The sequence below is a fragment of the Mobula hypostoma genome, chromosome 2 (genome assembly GCF_963921235.1).
Source record: "Mobula hypostoma chromosome 2, sMobHyp1.1, whole genome shotgun sequence".
Lineage (NCBI taxonomy): Eukaryota > Metazoa > Chordata > Chondrichthyes > Myliobatiformes > Myliobatidae > Mobula > Mobula hypostoma.
Genome location: NC_086098.1, coordinates 102,966,068 through 102,986,252, shown reverse-complemented (window position 1 = coordinate 102,986,252; position 20,185 = coordinate 102,966,068). Strand labels below are relative to the sequence as shown.

Here is a 20,185-nt window from a genome sequence, read left to right as displayed (position 1 = left end):
CTAATTACTTCCATTTTTTTCTCCTACTATATTGTTTTAATATTTGTTTCGATCATATTCCTTATTACTGATGTTAAATTAGATTATTTTCGTTCACGTCTATCCATTCACTCCTCCCCGCCATCAAATGAAATTCGACTCGAAATCGCAGCAACTCCTCTTCCCACGTTGAAAGCGTTTTTTTTAAAGGCAGACTCATCAATTCGGATGATGGAAGTGTTATCAGCTCGAAACGTTAACTGTTTCTTATTCCATAGATGGAGGATATCCAACATTCTTCTGTTCCTATTTCAGATTTCCAATATCAATCCCGCTTTTGTAGCTCATTAGTCCTTTTGCTTTAAACATTTTAGCCGCCAGCTCAGCTCACCGGCGCCAACACGCATTTCCAGCAACCTAGATTGCAAACTAATTTTGTTTCTTTTTTTAAATCAAAATGAGGAGAGAAGGTGTGTGTTGCAACTGGACTGTGGCTCCAGCAAACCCCGGACTGCTCGTTTCAAGATGCTGAAGGGCACATTTGAACGCCAAAAGACAGCCTCTCCTTTCTCTTGTCAATAACACAAGAGATTCTACAGATGCCGGAAATCCAGAGTAATGTACACCTTTTTTTTTCGTGTTTCCTTGTCAATAGCCTGGGTTAGAACTGAGCCAGAGCAAAACAAAACAGATCGGCTGCAGCAGAAATGCACCAACTGCAGGGAAGTGATGTTGGCAACCCTTCTCACCTTATCACCGCTTGTAGCATTCAAATACTGCATGTCCAAGAGACTCAGTATTGACCAGGGGCTGAACCAGAGACTCTTGCCCCAGAATCATGGCTTAAACCACTCACATCGACTGAGAATCATTCAAAGTAAATACAGTTTCGGGCTTTATAAGCGAACTGATATTACAAATACAATCGCTTAAAACTCCAACCTATAACATAGAACTTGTTTGATGCTTTTTCTAGGGAATCTTTACAAGCGCCAGGAATTGACTTCACAAGCCGCACGTGAAACTCGCAGAGGCGAGATACTTAACACTTCCTTAATATGAAACATTATGTAAACCCCAATTTATTCTTCCAATTCAGGCAAAACATCGGGGAATTGATCGTGCTCTCCAGCAAACGCTTTAAATTGCGGATTTAACGGCAAGTGCGCGCCCGGGTAACCAGTGCACGGAAAGTTAAGCGTCTCGCCGCTTGGTCCCAGCCAGGGCAGCGGAAACCAACCCCCGCCACTCTTTCTATACACACACTCGGCAGCTCACCTCCGGCAGTGGGACCACCCCGGGTTTCTGCACCACCAGCTGATCCTGGGATTCTCGTCGGGTTTCTGATGTCACATCCCGACGGAGACTTCGACTGGTGCCCGGGTGTTGGTAGGAGGAGGCGGGTCTGAATTGTGAGTGGCCACCTCCGCTCCCCTTTCTGCCCTGACATTTTCCAGGCGCGTTAATCCATGCGCACACTTAAAACTTAAAAGTAAATTTATTATCAAAGTACATTTGTGTCACATATATAACCCCGAGATTCATCTTCTTCCGGACATACACAGCAAATCCAGGAAACACAATAGAATTAATGAAAGACCGCACCCAGCAGGATAGACGATTTGGTTGAGAGTTGAGTTTGCCTTGTCTCGGATCCGCGTCACTCTCACTGCTCCTTGCGGCATTTGCGGGCACCGAGATCCGCTCAGATCGGGAGTTGGAGATCGTAGAGTGACTACCGCTAGTGTTATGGTACCGCTGCTTGGAGAGAAGAGGCAACAACAACCATATCGTAGGACTCTAGTGTGGGCAGCTAGCGTCGGTGCAAAACATCGAATTCACAGTAAGAAAAATTAACCCCCTGTGATTGTATATTGAATATCTTATTGTCAGTAGAATTTAAAGGGATTCACTGCAGAATAGGAAACAGGGTAAAAAGTGGATGGTCTAAAGTGCCGGGAGCTTCATATGATCAAACGGGTGGTAATTAAGGCATGTTCTTGACAATGAGTTAAACGGTAAAGAATTTACTGCGAAATAAAATTAATGGAAAATCTATCACAAACCAGCCTAACCTTCACTGTTCATCACTTTCATTAGATAAGCAGCTGATGAGAGGGTATAAAAATGCTGGAGAAACTCAGGTAGCATATGCCGAGGGAAATGATGGGTAGTAAACATTTCGGGTCGCCCGTCATCTGGACTTACCGGTCTCGACCCAACACTTCGACTGTATTTCCCTCCCGCTGAGCCTCTCAAACAATCTGATTTTCGCCCTCTCTAGATTCCAACGTCCGCAGTCTGTGACACTCGTGGCACCACGAATTGACACAGTCAGAAGAAGTGAATAAATTTCTGGCGGGGTCGGGGGCGGGAGCACAGCCAGAATCGCTGCACATCTTTGGGCACTAGAGAGAGCTGAGAAGAGGATCTCATGGTACCAAATTACCTCGAAGACAAGGGGAAATTTGGGCTTTTCCATTCTGGAAAGGAGTTCTTTGAAAAATAAAACATCTCTTACGCAGCCTTAAATTGAACCCCTGGGGTTCAATATCAAGGAGATACTGGTGGAAATGACCAGGATGTTTCAAAGATTGATATTCTGAAATGCACCGAATCTCACGTTTGCAGTAACACATAAAACCAACTGACAAACCGTGAGATGAAGCCAAATCCTGGGACTCATTTAGAAGCAGGGGGAAAAGTGAATGGCATAATCCCACAAATAGAATAACCGTGTTTAATTGTGTTTTGCTTATCTAGACTTATCTACCTGACAAATAATGGGGAAAATTAAAAGTCGTTCTGTGGAGAATAGTAAAAATCGTCAAGAGTTAAATTACAAAGGACTGACAACAAAACTTGAGAAATCTCACTGGAGAATCTCATTGAGTTTGAAAACTCTAATGACTTTTAGATGTTTGACCAGTTCAGAATGAATGAAAACAGCTGCTTCGTATGAGCTGCTTGTCTGCAGCAATGCTTTATGCTACATCAGTGAAAACTATTGCTGCTTAAAGAGCTCGCAGTTATATTATTTCCCATATAAGATATGGAAGTTAATACCATACAGGAAATATTTTATTGATCCCTTACTCAGATATGTTACTTTGCCTGAATCAGAAACTACAATATTGCAAAACTGAAACATATTGCATCTCACTCTCACCAAGAAGACTGCTTGATATTTTCCAGTGGAGGGATATCAGTATGGTTTCTCTTCACTGATCACTGCTCTAATCCACAATATTCACTGCATCCTGCTGATCCGATATATTGAGACATGGACCCTAGGAAAATCTTTCCTTTCCACAGGCAGAAGTTTTCTATGCCCTGATGTTTGAATTTTTTATCTATGTGAACTGTGAGAGAGTCTCTGTTTCCACCTCCCTGGCAGACAGTGAGTTCCACAGTTCGGTCATTTTCAATATGAAAAGTACCCTCCTCTAGTCTCCCTTAAGGTAAATAGCTTATCCTGGACCTGTGCTCACACCACTATGATCTTTTTTTCAGCCAAAGGAGGTGGAAAAGACATCCAATGAGATAAGACGGTGAAGTTGGGAAATGGAAAGGAGGGGAAAAAGTGGCGAAGGAGGTGGAGGGAGGTGGGAATGCGAATATGGCCAGACTAGGTAAAGGAGAATAGGTGAGAGGTCGGAGCTGAAAAGAGAAAGGGCAGAGGAAGTGGGAAGAAGAGCAGGGAAGAGTGCAACATGGGGGGTGTGGGAGTAGTCAGTGGAGGATGGTAGTGGGCAGGGGAGGACAGAAGTGGAAGGAAATCACATATGATGGGTCTGAATTTTGGAAGTACCCAAGCACATGGGCATGTAACATATGTGACCAGAATTTCTACTCTTATTTTTTGGTCTTTGTAATTATTTGCACTATGGAACTGATATCCAAATGTACTTTATGATGAAGCTATAGGAAAATACTAATCTCCACAACTCCCCCAGGTGATAAGTTAAAAGGTTTCCAATCTCAGTCATTACCTTGTTCTGAAATGTACACCCATTGTGCAAAGTATAAAAATACAAAACGGAGTTCTAGGCTTTGATACAACTCCTGTCAGCTTTTCAATTGAGGCAAAATTTTGGAAAACCCAAGAAGTGTTAAGGAGGAGGGAAAATATTGGATTTTTACTTCATTTTGTTCTGTGTACTAGTCAATGCGTGGAATAGAAGTGATGTTGAAGAAACCAACGAAGTTTTTTACAGTTTAAGCATTGTTTTAATGAGGAAAACTTTTGGGCACAGCAAATTCCTATTGTGTATTTAATACTTTGGTAATACTTGAGTAATATTGTAAATATATTGTTTGATTAAGCATTCTTGTTCATTTAAATAATTCATTGTGAGTTATTTATAAAAGTACATGAATGGCATAAGTCATTACGCAATCACATCATATGCACGTGCCAAGCTAAAAGTAAAATGACACTAAGGTGCACGTTCCCGGCTCCATGTTTTCTTTCAATTAGTTTTGTGTTTTGGAGTTGCAAAACTTAACAGTGGTGGAGAGGAAGTTTTAAATGAACCAGGGATGACAACCTACCTGTAGAAGTGCCGCAAGATGGTTGAGTTAAAAAAGAAGCACAACAAAACCTTCAAGTTTGTTGGGGGGAGGCAGGACTGGCAGCTCAGTATTCTGGGATTCTGTTGTTCCAGATGTGGTAGAGCAGGAGGGATTAAAGCAGTAGGAATGGTATTACTAGTCATGGAAAATGTCATGGCAGCGCTGTGTCAAGACGGACTACGGGACTTGACTAATCATTTGTTATATGTGGAACAGAGAAATAAGAAAAGTTTCAATATGTGGTAAGTTAAAATCATCTACTATAACAACTTTATGTTTCTTACAACAGTCTGTGATTTCTTTATCAATTTGTCCTAAATATCTAGGACTGTTGGATGGTCTATAATATATCCCATTAATCTGGGCTTATTTCCCAGTTCCTTTCTCATATGAAAAGTGTGTTGGCTGTGTGGGTCGTGTCCTTGATTATCCTGGCAGCACTGCTCTGACAGCGTGCCGTGTAAAGTGAGTCCAAGGACGGAAGATTGTTTTGTGTGATGTGCTGGGCTGTGTTCATGATCTTCTGCAGCTTCTTCTGGTCTTGGACAGGACAACTTCCCTACCAGGTTGTGATGCACCCTAGGAGAATGCTTTCTACAGTGCATCTATAAAAATTAGTGAGGGTTTTAGGGGACGGTTGGCATCTGCTGTAAAACAAGATACAGACAGAAAATGCTTATGGAATAGACAAGATGCAAGAGAACACTTAAGAAAGAAATCAGGAAGGCTAAAAAAAGGCATGACGTTTCTCTAGAAGACAAGGTGAAGGAGAATCCTAAGGGATTCTACAGATACAGTATGTTAAGAGCAAAAGGATTGCAAGGGACAAAACTGGTCCTCTGGAAGACCAGAATGGTAATCCATGGTGATCCCAAAACAGATGTGGAAATTTTAAAATGAATTCTTTGCATCTGTATTTACTGAGGAGACGGACACATAGTTTATGGAAGTGAGGCAAAACCGCATCAACTTCATGAACACTGTATAGATTATAAAGGAGGAGCTGTTTGCTAACCTGAGGCAAATCAGATAGATAAATCTCCAGGGCCTGACTAGGTGTTCCCTCGGACCCTACAAGATGCAAATGTATAAATTGCCAGGGCTGTAGCAGAGATAATGAAATCATCCTTAGTGACAGAAGAGGTACCAGAGGACCGGAGGAAGCCAATGTGTTTCAACTGCTTAAAAAAAGGCTCTAAACATAAGCCAGGAAATTATAGGCCAATGAGTCTGACATCAGGTATGGGGAAGTTATTGGAAGGTATTCTAAGAGACTGGATTTATAAGTATTTGGATAAACATGGACTGATTAAGAATAGGTAGGCATGGTAGGTCATCTCTAACCAATTTTATAGAGTTTTTTGAGCAAGTTACTCAGAAAGTCGATGAAGGCAAGATTGTGGATGTTGTCTACATGGACTTGTGTAAGGCATTTGATAAGGTTTCGCATGAGAGGCTGGTCAAGAAGGTTCAGTCCCTCAGTGTTCAGGATGAGGTCCTAAATTCGATTAGACATTGGCTTTGTGGGAGAAGCCAGTGAGTGGTAGGAGAGGGCTGCCTCACTGACTGCAAGGGTCAGTGCTGGGTCCTTTGTTGATTGTCATCTATATCGATAATCGGGATGATAATGTGGTTAACTAGATAAGCAAATTTGCAGATGACACCAACGTTAGCAGTGTAATGGACAGTGAGGAAGGCTTCACAGCTTGCAAATGGATCTGCATCAGCTGGAAAAATGGGGTGAAATATGGTAGATAAAATTTAATGCGGGCAAGTGTGAGGTGTCGCACTTTGGTAGGACCAACCAGGGTAGGTCTTACACAGTGAATGGTAGGGCAATGAGGAGTGTGGTAAAACAAAAGGATCTGGGAATACAGGCCCATAATTCGTTGAAAGTGGCATCACAGGTAGATAGAGTTGTAAAGGAAGCTTTTGGCCTATTGGCCTTCATAATTAGTGCATTGAATACAGGGGATGGGGTGTTATGTTGAAGTTGTATAAGAAGTTGGTGAGGCCTCAGTTGGAGTATTATGTGCAGTTTTGGCTACCTACCTACAGGAAAGAAGTAAGCAAGGTTGAAATAATGCAGAAAATGCTTACAAGAATGTTGCTGGGTCTGGAGGATCTGAGTTATAAGGAAAGATTGAATAGGTTAGGACTGTATTCTTTAGAACATAGAAGATTGAGAGGAGATTTATTAGTTGTATGCAAAATTATGAGGGGTATATATAGGGTAAATGCAAGCAGGCTTTTTCCATTGAGGTTGGGTGGGACCGCAACCAGCAGTTATGGGTTAAGGGTGAAAGGTGGGAAGCTTAAGGGGAACATGAGGGGAAACTTCTTCACTCAGTGGGTTATGAGCATGTGGAATGAGCTGCCAGCAGAAATGGTGCATATGAGCTCAAGTTCAACCTTTAAGAGAAGCCTGAATAGTAGGTATATGGAGGCCTACATTACGATAGGGAAAGTAAAAAGGGTCAAATTGCAGTTTCAAAAATAACACTAATCTGCATGCTGTTGAAGAAAAATCTGATAATGGTCAGAGTGACACAGGACTGATTAGCCTTGAGATATATGTTGAGAAAACTAGCAACAGACAAACAATATGGGTTACAACAGAAGTGAATGGCAAATTAAATAAATAGCTTTGGACACTGATTTGGCTGTTTCAGTCATTCCACAGAATGGGTTTGAATGGCATTTCAAAGATATTGAACTGAAGCCTGCAGATATCCAACTAAGAACTTACACTGGAGAAACAAATATTCCTGTGGAGGTGACAGTCATAACAGTGCAATACAATAAGCAACAAGCTACATTGGACTTGTATGTGGTGAAAATACTAGGGCCAGCATTGTGTGGCTTTGATGGCTGAGACAACTACAACTTGGTTGGAGATCCATCCACCATTTGCATCCCACATCCCTTACAATAGAATCAACTGAAAGCAAAGTAAGGAAGGTACTGGATGATGCCTCAGCAGTATTCATGGATGGTGTTGGAAAACTCAAACATATCAAGGGTAAAATATTATTAAGTGAAGATGCCACTCCCTAGTTTTACTAAGCCCATCCAGTTCCTTATACCACCCATGATAAAGTAGCCATTGAGCTAGATCGCATGGAGACTGAAGGACTTCTTTCCAAGGTTGAGTGGAGCCCATGGGCAATGCTCATCACCCAAGAATGGGTCTGTCATGATCTGTGGTGATTTTAAGGTCACCCCAATCCAGTACTAAAAGTCGATCAATACCCTCTGCCCAGGATAGAGGATATCTTTGCAAAATTTCTGGAGGAAAGCACTTCAGTGAAGTGCAGTTTAATATTAATATCCTCTTTAATATTATTGGCTGGCTTACTTTTGATATCCTCTTTAATAATAATATTAAAGAGGATACCAAAAGTTTCCTCAGTGTAAAAGAGGGGTGAGATTGGATATCAGACCACTGGAAAACAATGCTGAGAGGGTAGTAATGGGGGACAAGGAAATAGCAGGCAAACTGAATAAGTATTTTGCATCAGTCTTCACTGTGGAAGACAATAGCAGTATGGTGAAAGTTCCAGTGTCAGGGGTCATGAAGTGCGTGAATTTACTCATACTAGAGTAAAGGTTTTTGGGGAAACTGAAAGGTATGAAGGTAGATATATCATCTGGACCAGCTGGTGGATACCTCAGGGTTCTGAAAGAGGTGGCTGAAGAAATTGCGTAGGCATTACTAATGATCTTTCAAGATTCACTAGATTCTGGAATAGTTCTAGAAGACCGGAAAATTGCAGATGTCACTCAACCCTTCAAGAAGGGAGAGAGGCAGAATAAAGGAAACCATTGGCCAGTTAGTCTGAACTCTGTGGTTAGGAAGATGTTGGAGTCAATTGGTAAGGATGAGATCTCAGGGTACTTGGAGCACATGATAAAATAGGCCGTAGTCAGTATGGTTTCCTCAAGGAAAAACCTTGCCTGACAAACCTGTTGGAACTCTTTAAATAAAGTGAAACCAGAAAATACCCCACACTCTCTCAGGCCCACATAGCAGTCAAAATGGCTGGAATGTGCAGCAGAAAGCCCAGTTCCCCCATTTTTACCAGGGCTGTAATGAACTTTCCCCTAATGAGGTTTGCATGTGGGGAATTTTTGTATCATTCAATTTGAGAGCTACTGTGTTGGAGGAACTACATACCAGTTATCAACGTGTGGTCAAAATGAAAATGTTAGCTCAAAGCTTTGCCTGATAGCCTGGCATAGATCAGCAGATCAAACAGCTTTCCATGAACTATTTGGGATACCAACTTTTTCAGAAGATGCCAAGAGCAGCTGGGAGAAGAAAGAAGAAAGTAGAAAAAAGGTGTCTATAGCTGTCAAAACCACTTCCTCAGTCCCAGAGCCAACTCCTACAACTACCATGGAGGAGGTCCCAGAACACATGATTGCTATGATTGTTTCACAGCCACAAGTCTCACCTGCCAAGTTGTGACGCATTCTACATTGAACTGCAGTTTATAGTTAAGCAGGGAGGAGTGTTTTGTATTTAATATTTCAATAATATTTGAATAATGTTGAAAATCTATTGTTTACTTAAGTGTTTTGTTCACTTAAATAATTCATTATGGGTTATATGTAAAAGTATGTGAATGGCATAAGTTTTATGCCACCACATGATATACACGTGCTACACCAAAGTCAAGCAAAACTAAGGAAGGCATTGCCAGCTCTGTGGTATCTTCCAATTATTTTTATTTTCTGGATTTACAAAACATAACAGATTTCATATACAATATGACAATGATCTTTTATAACTGATTTTAGTGGCATAGGTTCACGGAGAGTCATTTAGTACACTGAAAATAATTCCTCTGCTCTTTTCTGAAGTAGTCCCGTGGGATTTTTCACCCCCCCCCCCACCCGGAGAGAAGAAACAGACCTCTGGCAGAGGATGTGCAGTACTTCTTGTAGCAGTCGGCAAAATTCCATCTTCCCCAGAACTCTATATTGCCTTCATAGAGATCGTCCTCATGTGAGCCATTGTTGTCTAGTTTGGTGTAGCATCTTCTCATAGTATACAAAAAACTACCGTGAACTGCCAGGTCAACAGGAGAGGTCATTGGCTGCGGTCTACCATTACTGCAAGACTTGTATGTGTCCAGGACAAAGAAGAGAGCAGAAAAAATCATTATAGATACTACCCATCCTGCAAACTGCCTTTTCCAAATGCTCCCTTCTGGAAGTGCTATAGGGCTATTAAAACAAAAATTTCACACCATTCTAAAAATCTCTTCCCACAAGTAGTTAATCTGATAAATCATTCTAGTTAGCTAATCACTGTACTGCACTGTAGACAATTTAAACCACCTTTTTTATATTGCTCCAAGATACAGACTGGTATTTATATATTTATGCATATTTCATTCCATATATGTCCTTTAATCTCTAACTTTTATGTTTTATATAATTCTTTATTATTTATACCTGTTGAATGTTGCTGTTTTTGTTGCATGTTGAACACTGACCAACACACCACAGTAAATTCCCAGTCCATATAAATGTATTTGGGGAATAAAGTTAATTATTGATCCTTATTTTAGCATACCATCTAAAGGACAGTACTTCTCTCCTTCAGTATTGAACTGAAATGTTATTCCAGATGTAGCCCCCCGGCCAACCTCAGGGTCGCTCGGCTCGCTGTCGTCTAGGGAAACAGCCCTTGGCCCCGCCAAACTGGGTAATTAGTTTGTGTGGATGCTGTGTGATGTACCCCACCCCACCCAAATAACAGACAATACACCAGATACGATTAAATGATTTACAGTTTATAGATATTACTGGAACTATATAATTAATAGAGAATAAAATATGAAAGGAAAATAAAAGGCGCCACACTTATCAAAGTTCAATCTCTTCGTGCACAAACAGTTGAAGCTCAGGACCCTCCTCTTCACAATGCGATCCCCTTGGACCACCTCGACTGGCCGCCTGGGACTAACGACAGTGGTCGACCAGACACTCCACACGAGTCTCCATCTCCTCTCCTCACCCTGGACCTCGAACTCCTGCTCGGGGTCCAACCCCGTTAGCGGACTCACAGCACCTGGTCCATCCTCTGTCTCTCTCTCCCGCCTTCTCCCCAAAACCCCGCTCATACAATATCTTACAGACACACCAAAAGCATAACAACTATCCCAATTGGTTCGTAACACCTTCTTATCAGTAACGTGATCCAAACAAACTGCTAGCGGGAGGACTTTCTCAGCAGTTAACATAACAAAGAAGCCCTTTCAATTATAACATAACAAAGAAGCCGTTTTAATTAGACTACGCAGTGACATTAAAAAAAAAGAAACCACTTACACAGATATCTGAGTTAAATCTCTGGAACAAAGCTTGAATTCAGACTGTGGAATCGGAGGCAAGTAGGTAATCCTGGAGCCATGACAGATATGGTGAAATTGTGAAATTTTATCCATTATAAAGTGATAATGGAATTACCTGTATTAGAAGGCACAATACTTGCTAATAATAATTAATTTTTAATAAGGGTATCACTTAGTTTCTGGAGGTAATTTCAATGAGAGATGGGCAAAATCCCCAACGAGAATGCTGTCAATAGACAATTGCCACTAAATTTCTGCAAGGTGGATCAATAGATATTGGAAATCCACAATGGAGTTTTACATCAAGGTTTTCTTATAACATGAAATGAATGGGTAATAATGAACAAATGACATACAGGGATATATTTTTCAGATGTATTTTAACTTTTGAAGACTCTTTCCTGTTTGTACCTTTTGTAATATTTACAGTGGGCAGGTTTGACATCTCAACTGATTTGCTTTAACATGCTAATGAGTCTGGTGTATAAAGTATGTAAACATGTATCTTTAATCAGCAGAAAATGACAATGCACATTTCCATATAACATCACATTATTCATTATTTGAAAACCATTCTGGTTGCTGCCTGCATTTTTAAATGTGTGCATATGTTACCAACTTTTGAGTTCTATGAATTGCTTCAGCAAATTTCTAGCATTTTATTCAAAACATATTAAATAATGAGTGACTCATTATCTTAATCAAACTATGCAAAAATTGCCTTTGAAGACTAAGAGCAAACAGTATAATTTCCAGACTGCAGTCAGTAAATTACATCATCACTCCAGGAGCAGTATAAACACTATACCTTGTCCAAAATCATCTACATTCAGACTCACATCCAAAAGAGGAAAAGGAAAGGAAAATAAGTGCATTCTTACATTTGACCTTCAAGGAGTAAAATATGGATTTAACGATAAGGTTGGACTCGGATTACTCAGGTTGTAAATAGCTGAGGTACCCTGCTATGAATGAGAGAGTGAGCTTGGATAAAATTATATTGCTGCTAAATTACCCCAGGGAGTAGAAAAATAAGCAGCCGGGAAAAGGGAGAAGATCTCTCGTTCTGAATCAATAGCAAACAAAGGTAATGGAATGGAATGAGGCATATGAAGGCACTACCAAAAACACTCCAGTTACTTGCCTTGACTATTTCTGTAAACCATAACCTCTATCACCAAGGACAAGGACAGCAGGTGTATGGGAAATCCACCACTTACAGATTCCCTAAGTATTGCTGGTCCCTTACATTCATTGGATCTAAGTATTGAAACTCTTTCCCCAACAGTGATGTGGGAGCTCCTTCTGCAGAAGGAATGCAGTGAGTGGTTCAAGATGGCAGATCATCACCATTTTCTCTAGGACAATTGGGGTTGAGCAAAAAGCATCACCCATTCCAGTATAACACAGCTCTGAAAATTAATATAAAACTCTTAATTCTCTTCACTCACCTCCCCATTTTCCTCCAGATTCACCAGAGGTTTGGCTGAAAATATGGACGTTATTAATTCATTGGGAATAGGTGGTGTCTCTGGACCATTTCAAACTGGAAGATCTGAGGGGGACATGCTGCTAAATGAGGGAAACCCAAGTGCCTTTTGGTGTCTCTATTGTGATCCTAATGTGTTGGAAGCTAGGGCTATCTCCATTTTCAACTTCCTTTAGGCCATCAAGGTCTGTGTTCCTGCAATTCTTTTGCATTCCCTAAATTACTCTTCTCTACCACAGGTGAGCTGCCAGAGCACTGAACTTTGGAATTCCTTCTCCCTTCCACTGAATGCTCCTTAAAACCTACCATGCTTTTTGTCACTCTTCTTAAGTGACCATATAATGGTGCATCTTTTCACTGTAGTACAGACATTCCCTTTCTTCTACTTATTGTCCTTCTCACCTCCTCTGCCATCTAGACCTACTCATTTCTCCTTTTCTCAGTCCAGCTGGATCTTAGATCTGAAAATGTTAACAGTTTCCCTTTCTATGAATGCTGCCTGATCCAGCTGAATTTTTCCAGCCTTTTCTATTTTTGTTTCCAATATCTCCTTACTTATATCTCAGTATCAAGTACTTTGAGTGGTTTCATTACTTAAAAACATTCTATAAATTCAAATAGTTCTTTAATAGATAGAATTCAAGAAGCTGAAGAGATTGGAAATTAACAATTCAAGTCAAAGAACCCTTCATCAGTTCTGATGACAGATATTCACCCTGATCATTAATTTAATTTCTCTTTTCACAGATGCTGCCTGGCTTGCTGAGAATTAGTAACATTTTCTATTTTTATTCTAGTAGCCCTACCAGAGTCAGGCCTGTATTCTGGGTGTAGTATTTAGACAATGCCGCATCATTAACGATCTCCATCACATGGGACATGTTCTCTAATTATTACTATCAAAGAAGAGGTACAAAAGCCTAAAGACACATACTCAATGTTTTAGGAACAGCTTCTTTCCCTCCACCATCAGATTTTTGAACGGACAATGAACCAACCCATGAACACTACCTTATTATTGTTCTCTCTTTTTACACTATTTATTTAATTAAATGTATTTGAAGTATTTCAACATGAATATATTCCGTCTGGGTAGCCTCCAACCTGATGGCAGGAACATTGACTTCTCAAACTTCCGCTAATGCCCCACCTCCCCCTCGTACCCCATCCGTTATTTATTTATTTATATACACACATTCTTTTTCTCTCTCTCCTTTTTCTCCCTCTGTCCCTCTCACTATACCCCTTGCCCATCTTCTGGGCTCCCCCCCCTTTCTTTCTCCCTGGGCCTCCTGTCCCATGATCTTCTCATATCCCTTTTGCCAATCACCTGTCCAGCTCTTGGCTCCATCCCTCCCCCTCCTGTCTTCTCCTATCATTTTGGATCTCCCCTCCCCCTCCCACTTTCAAATCCCTTACTAGCTGTTCTTTCAGTTAGTCCTGACGAAGGGTCTCAGCCCGAAACGTCAACTGTACCTCTTCCTATAGATGCTGCCTGGCGTGCTGTGTTCACCAGCAACTTTTATGTGTGTTGCTTCACTAAAGCTGTGGTCTTTGAGAGAGAATGCAAAGGAAAGGCAAATGTTGGGTCATATCATGAGACTTTCAGGAGACTTTTAAAGTAGTAGTTAAAGTCAATCTGAAGCAGTTAGGAGCTGGAATTGGGTTAGTTATGTGGAGCATTGCAAGGTCTGTGCTGCAGATCATCAAGAAGATGAAATGAAATCACCAGGTTGCATTTATTTTGAAAGGTAGGCATTGTGCAAAATTGCTGTGAATCATTTTTTAACTGATAAATTTCTATCATCAATTATGTCACAGAGATCTTTCGCCCTGGTACTCAAGATTGAAACTCTGATTATTTTAACAGCTATGTACGGTTTTTTAAAGGTTGGGGGTTTTGGGCAATTCAGGCTTAGATGAGGATATGTCAACCTAACCTTGAGCAATCTGAAGTTTGCTGATGTATTGATGCTATTAATTGGGAAAAATTGTCCTACACAAAGATATTCAGATCAAATGCAATTATGAAGAAGGCATGCCAATGGCTATATTTCATTAGAAATTTAGGAGATTTGGTATGTCGCTGAAGGCTCTAGCAAATTTCTACAAATGTACCATGAAGAGCATTCTGTCTGGTTGCATCACTGTCTAGTATGGAGGTGCCAATGCACAGGATTGGAAATAGCTGCAGAGGGTTGTAGATCTATCACAGGCACAAACCTCCACATAATCAAGTTAAACTTCAATGGGCGATGCCTCAAGATGACAGTGTCCACCATTAACAACCCTTATCATCCAGGACATGCCCTCTTCTCATCGCTGCCATCAGGGAGGAGGAACAGGAGCCTGAAGATACTGACTCAATGTTTTATGAACAGCTTCTTCCCCTCCACCATCAAATGCCTGAATCTTCGAAAAATCCACAAACACCACCTCACTTTTTGCTTTCTTTTTAGACTACATATAATTTTTTTATTTCTTATTGTAATTTAATTTTATGTATTACACTGTACTGCTACCTAAAAACAAGAAATTTTGTGACAATTGTCGGTGATAATAAAACTGATTTTGATTCTGATATATTAAAATCATAGAAGTTCGCATTATGGAAGGAGGTCTTATAGACCATTAGACAAAAATTTTCATTTCAACCAATTTCCCCCGGGATCAATAAAGTATGACTATGACTACGATTGTGACTATGAATAAAAATGATTTGGGGTTAATTCCATTCCTGTTTCATGGTCTTACCAGTCACTGCTCTCAGTCTCTCAAGCAGATCATTTTGCAATGTTGTGAATATTTCCAAATCCATCACCTTTTCAGACAGAGAGCTCCTGAACCTCCAATTTGTTGAGTAAAACCTTTTTCCTCATCTGTCCTTTAACACTTCTATTAATTAGCTTACATCTTTACCCTGGTTACCATCCTATCTTAGGTAAGATAGATTTATTATTTCCCCCGTCCCAGCTTCTTAATTTTATACAACTCAATCAAATATCTTTCTGTCTCCTTAGTTCCAAAGGAAACAGTTCTATTCTGGCTAATTTTCTCTCATGATTCTGTAGCCTTGGCAACATTTCCTGTACCCTTTCCAGTGCTATCATATCCTTCTTGTAGTGTGCTGACCAGAAATACATATAATACCCAAGCTGTAACCTAACTAATATTTTGTGCTCCTCTAGCACCACCTCCTTACCCTACTATTCTGAGCCTTGGTCAATAAAGGCAAGGATGACTTTATGCTCTTAATCACCTGACCTACCTATATGGGTATTTATCTTTATAATCCATTTTCAGGATTTGGATTCCAGTTTCTTGACAGTTCATAGGTTATTTGGCCATTGAAAATCGCTCTGGTGAGTATGTAAACAGTAGATTCTGGGAGGAGGGAGGAGGTGATGGGAATGTAGGAAGAATAAAATAGGATACCTGTAAATTGTCAATAGGCTGAAGGACCCATTACTATGCTGTGTGATGTTATGATTACCGTCCTGACCTGAGGAGGCATTTAAGTTTCAACCATATTAATGGACCTGTTCTGATACAATATATTGGACAGGCAGGGCCATCATGGAATATTTCCTCACTTTGGGAACTAGGGTTTTAAATGACAATGTCTGACTATGGCCATTACTTATACCAACCAGATTTTTTTAATTACTTGAGATTATTTTCCCCAGCAGCCATGCTGAGTCAATAATTCAAGCCTCATGGATAGCACACTGTTCATAATAACTCGTTAGTTATCCATTTGTACTTTTAGGACAATCTCAAGATATTGATCACTGAATTTTTGAAATGAAAACTTTTCCCAAATGCATTATACACACCAGGTATACACTCCTTCTCTGAGGAGTTTTATATTTTCCCTATGACTACGTAGATTTCGTCCAGGAACTTCAATTTCTTCCACATTCCTAGAATGTACAGATTAGTAGGTTAAGGTTACCTCATGAGTACAAATCTCTGGATTCTTGCCTGTGCCATGCACCTGTGAGGGTAAGAATAGGATAATTTGGCTGAATTAGGATAATGTGGCTGAATAATTGGTGCAGGGGCAGTGTTTCTGATTTCTGTATCATAGGATCTCTTCTGGGGAAGGTATAACCTGTAGAGAGAGGAACAGAGTTGGTATTTGGGATTGATTACTTTAACAACAATTCTGTATCCCTCTCCATAAATGCTACCTAACCTGCTGTGTATTTACAGCGTTTTGATTTACAGTATCTGCAATATTTTACTTTTTTTTGCCCTGTAACCCAAATATGAATTAAATATTTGTTTCTAACTTGACTCTACAAATACTATATGTTGCATGGGTTTCATATTAAGGTCCTTTAGTAAGATATTTGACAAGTTCACTGAGGACCTTGTCTTGCACCATTCTGAAAAGGCTTAGGAATAATCTAAATGTTGAAATGTTATTTATTAGCCTTTCAACATGATATAACATTTTCTGACTCGGGTAAATAAGTGCAATGAAGCCATATTCATTCCCTATAAATTCCACATGGTAGTGTAGTGTAACACTATAACAGTGCCAGTGACGTGAGTGTAGTGACCAGCTAACACCGCTGCTGGTGACCCTCCTTGTATGACTCGCCCTGTGATCAATCCAATAATAATGTTTCAAAAGTCAAAGAGCTGTATTCGATCCTTTCTCGACAACGAGCAAAATATATAATCTTGAAGTAATGTAATTAAGCATAATTATGCAGTCACTGAAAGATATGATATCCATCAGGCCCCAGCTCAAAACTGCCCAGAACAAAGCATGAATACGTAACTTTTTCACTTCGCTTTTACCACACCCCCACTCACGTGACTAGTTACCACAAGACACCTACTAAACACGCAACACAGAATACAATGCAGATATAAAACGTGGCTCCTGCACTGGGTTCAATTCAGCCACCTTCTCTGAGGAGTTCTATATTTTCCCTATGACCACGTAGATTTCGTCCAGGAGCTTCAATTTCTTCCACATTCCTAAAATGTACAGATTAGTAGGTTAAGGTTACCTCACGAGTACAAATCTCTGGATTCTTGCCTGTGCCATGCACCAATGAGGGTAAGAACAGGATAATTTAGCTGAATTAGGATAATATGGCTGAATAATTGGTGCAGGGGCAGTGTTTCTGATTTCTGTATCATAGGATCTCTTCTGGGGAAGGTATAACCTGTAGAAAAAAATGGAGGGAGCCCTGTGTACGACCTTGAACTGTAACAAGCAGTGGTGGGCACATAAAGAGGTTGAGTTAACTAACTTAAGAACTGAATCCCATACATCGTCTGACAGTAAGAAATTTAAATCTTGCTCCCAGGCAGTTTTAATTTTGTCAAGGGGGGCTCGCCTCAGGACTGCTAGCTTGTTGCAAATAGTAGATATTAGACCTTTGCACAATGGATTCATGCAGAGAAACATATCAACGGCGTTTGTGTCTGGTGCCTCAGGGAAGTTTGATATCAAAGGGCTGATAAAATGTCTAATTTGTAAATATCTGAAGAAATGAACGTTGGGTAGGTTAAACTTTGCAGACAGTTGTTCAAATTATGCAAAGCAGTTGTCTATAAACAGATCTTTAAAGTGCCTGATGCCATTTTTTTCCAGGGCCCATATGTCTAAAACTAAATTATCTCGCATTTATCCAGATGTTAGTCCTTGCTGCGACAAATACAAAAGGGGCAAGGCTTCCCTTATTCACATGTACTGGACATGCCCTAGCTTGGAAAAATACTGGAAAGATGCTTTCCAAACTCTATCCCAAATACTTAATCATAATTTGGAACCTAACCCTTTCAATGCTCTTTTTGGAACCTTCAGAGAGAGGAACATGCACCGAAGTCCGACCAAACGGTGCACGCTGTCTTTTGCCTCTCTTTTGGCCAGGCACGCAGACTTGCTCGGGTGGAGGGATGCTGTCCCGCCCACCCACGCTCAGTGGCTCAAGGACGTCATGTCTAGTCTACACTTTGAGAAGATCGATTATTCAATTCTCAACTCGGACATAAAGTTCCAAAAGATGTGGGGACCCTTTCTTGAATATTTTCAGAATTCCCAGCCAGACTTGAGGTCCATCCTGTCTTCCTTTCCTCTGCACATAAATCCCTGACCTTCAGCAATTCCTGGTAAAATTCTACGGACCCAGATTTGTAAAGGTACAACAGTTTATGTATTACGAAAATATATCTTCTCTATACCAATGCAGCTCTGTGAGGACAAAGGTTCTGTTTAACCCTTTTTGCTAATGCAATGATGGCTTGGAGATGGGGATTGGGAGGAGTGGGTTGGGGCAGGGAGGTAACCAAAGCAGGACTGTATTATGGGTGCATCTCTTTCATAGATGTAAGTTGTATATTTGATATATTTGTTATGAACTGCACAAATCTTCTTTGTACTATGTTCTCTTTATTTAAAAAAAAAAATAATCAAAATTAAAAATAAGGATGGAACTCAAGGGACACTAATATACTTGTGGGCTGGTTTGCCAGAGCTGTCGGTGAGGGTTTAAAATAATTTGGCAGAGGTACGGGAACCAGAATGATAAGGTTGAGGATGGGGCAGGTGGTAGAGACTGTGAGGCAGGACAAGCAGATGATAGGGCAAAATTGCAGTCAGTGGGATGAAATGAAGTGTAACATGGGGGCAAAATCAAAAAGGGTGATCAAAATAGGGTTGCGGGTGTTATACTTGAATGCATGCAGTATATGGAATAAGGTAGATGATCTTGTAGTGCAGCTAGAGATAGAATGTATGATGTTGTGGGCATCTTGGAGTCATGGCTGAAAGATCATAGTTGGGAGTTTAACATCCAAGGATAAACATTGTATTGAAAGGACAGGCAGGGAGGTAAACAAGGTGGCGTGGCTCTGTTGGTAAAAAAAATGAAATTAAATCCTTGGAAAGTGGTGACATAGGATCAGAAGATGCAAGATCCATGTGGATAGAGTTAAGAAACTGCAAGGGTAAAAAGACTGTGATGAGATTTCTATACAAGCCTCTGAACAGTTGATAGGATATGGGATACAAATTATAATGGGAGAGTAAAAAGGGCAATTTTACAATAGTCATGGGGATTTCAATATGCAGGTAGATTTGGAAGATCATTTTGGTGCTGGATTTGTAGAATGCCTAAGAGATGGCATTTTAGAGCAGTTTGTGGTTGAGCCCACAAGGGGAAGGGCAATTCTAAATTGGGAGTTGAGTAATGAATTAGAGGGCTTAAGGTAAAGGAACTCTTAGGAGCCAGTGATCATAATATGATGGTGTTCTCCCCGCAGTTTGAGTCGGAGAAGCTAAAGTCAGATGTATCAGTATTACAATGGAGTAAAGGAAATTCCAGAGGCATGAGAGTGGAGCTGGCCAGATGTGATTGAAAGGGGTTACTATTAGGGAAAACAGCAGACAGCTCTTCACACCGTCCCCACAGCTCTTCACGTCGTCCTTAAATACCTGGAGAAGAGGGATGCTTACATGAGAATGCTATTCTTGACTGCAGTTCAGCATTCAACACCATTGTTCCCTCCAAGTTTGCCAAGAAACTCAGAGACCTTGGCCTTCACCCTGACTTGTGCAGCTGGGCTTCCTGTCATATCATCAGCAGGTGGCAAGAGTGGGCTCCCTCACCTCTGCCCCTCTGAACCTCAACACAGGAACCTCTCAGGGCTGTGTCCTAACCCCCTCCCTTACTCTTTGTACACCCATGACTGTTCTGCCAGCCACAGCTCCAATCGGCTAATTAAATTTGGAGATGATACTACATTGAATGGC

General features: G+C 40.6%; 1 protein-coding gene and 1 long non-coding RNA gene across 5 annotated transcripts in view; one reads left to right on the top strand and one right to left on the bottom strand.

The window, feature by feature from the left end:
* The window catches only part of LOC134342323 (melanocortin-2 receptor accessory protein 2-like), a 38,347-nt gene extending 36,045 nt beyond the window's left edge, over positions 1 to 2,302 (bottom strand). For 2 of the 4 annotated variants that reach the window (XM_063040310.1, XM_063040311.1), the window contains exon 1: positions 1,585 to 1,792. In XM_063040310.1, coding sequence (XP_062896380.1) covers positions 1,585 to 1,664 — 80 coding nt within the window. In that variant the 5' untranslated portion in view covers positions 1,665 to 1,792. Of the gene's footprint in view, positions 1 to 1,257; positions 1,401 to 1,584; positions 1,793 to 2,187 lie in introns of those variants that run through there. The other 2 variants (XM_063040313.1, XM_063040312.1) reach the window with 2 other exon arrangements.
* Positions 1,729 to 20,185, top strand: part of LOC134342324 (uncharacterized) — a 115,265-nt gene continuing 96,808 nt past the window's right edge. Inside the window, exon 1 of the long non-coding RNA XR_010016999.1 lies at positions 1,729 to 1,822. This is a non-coding gene — a long non-coding RNA (uncharacterized LOC134342324). The remainder of the gene's footprint in view (positions 1,823 to 20,185) is intronic.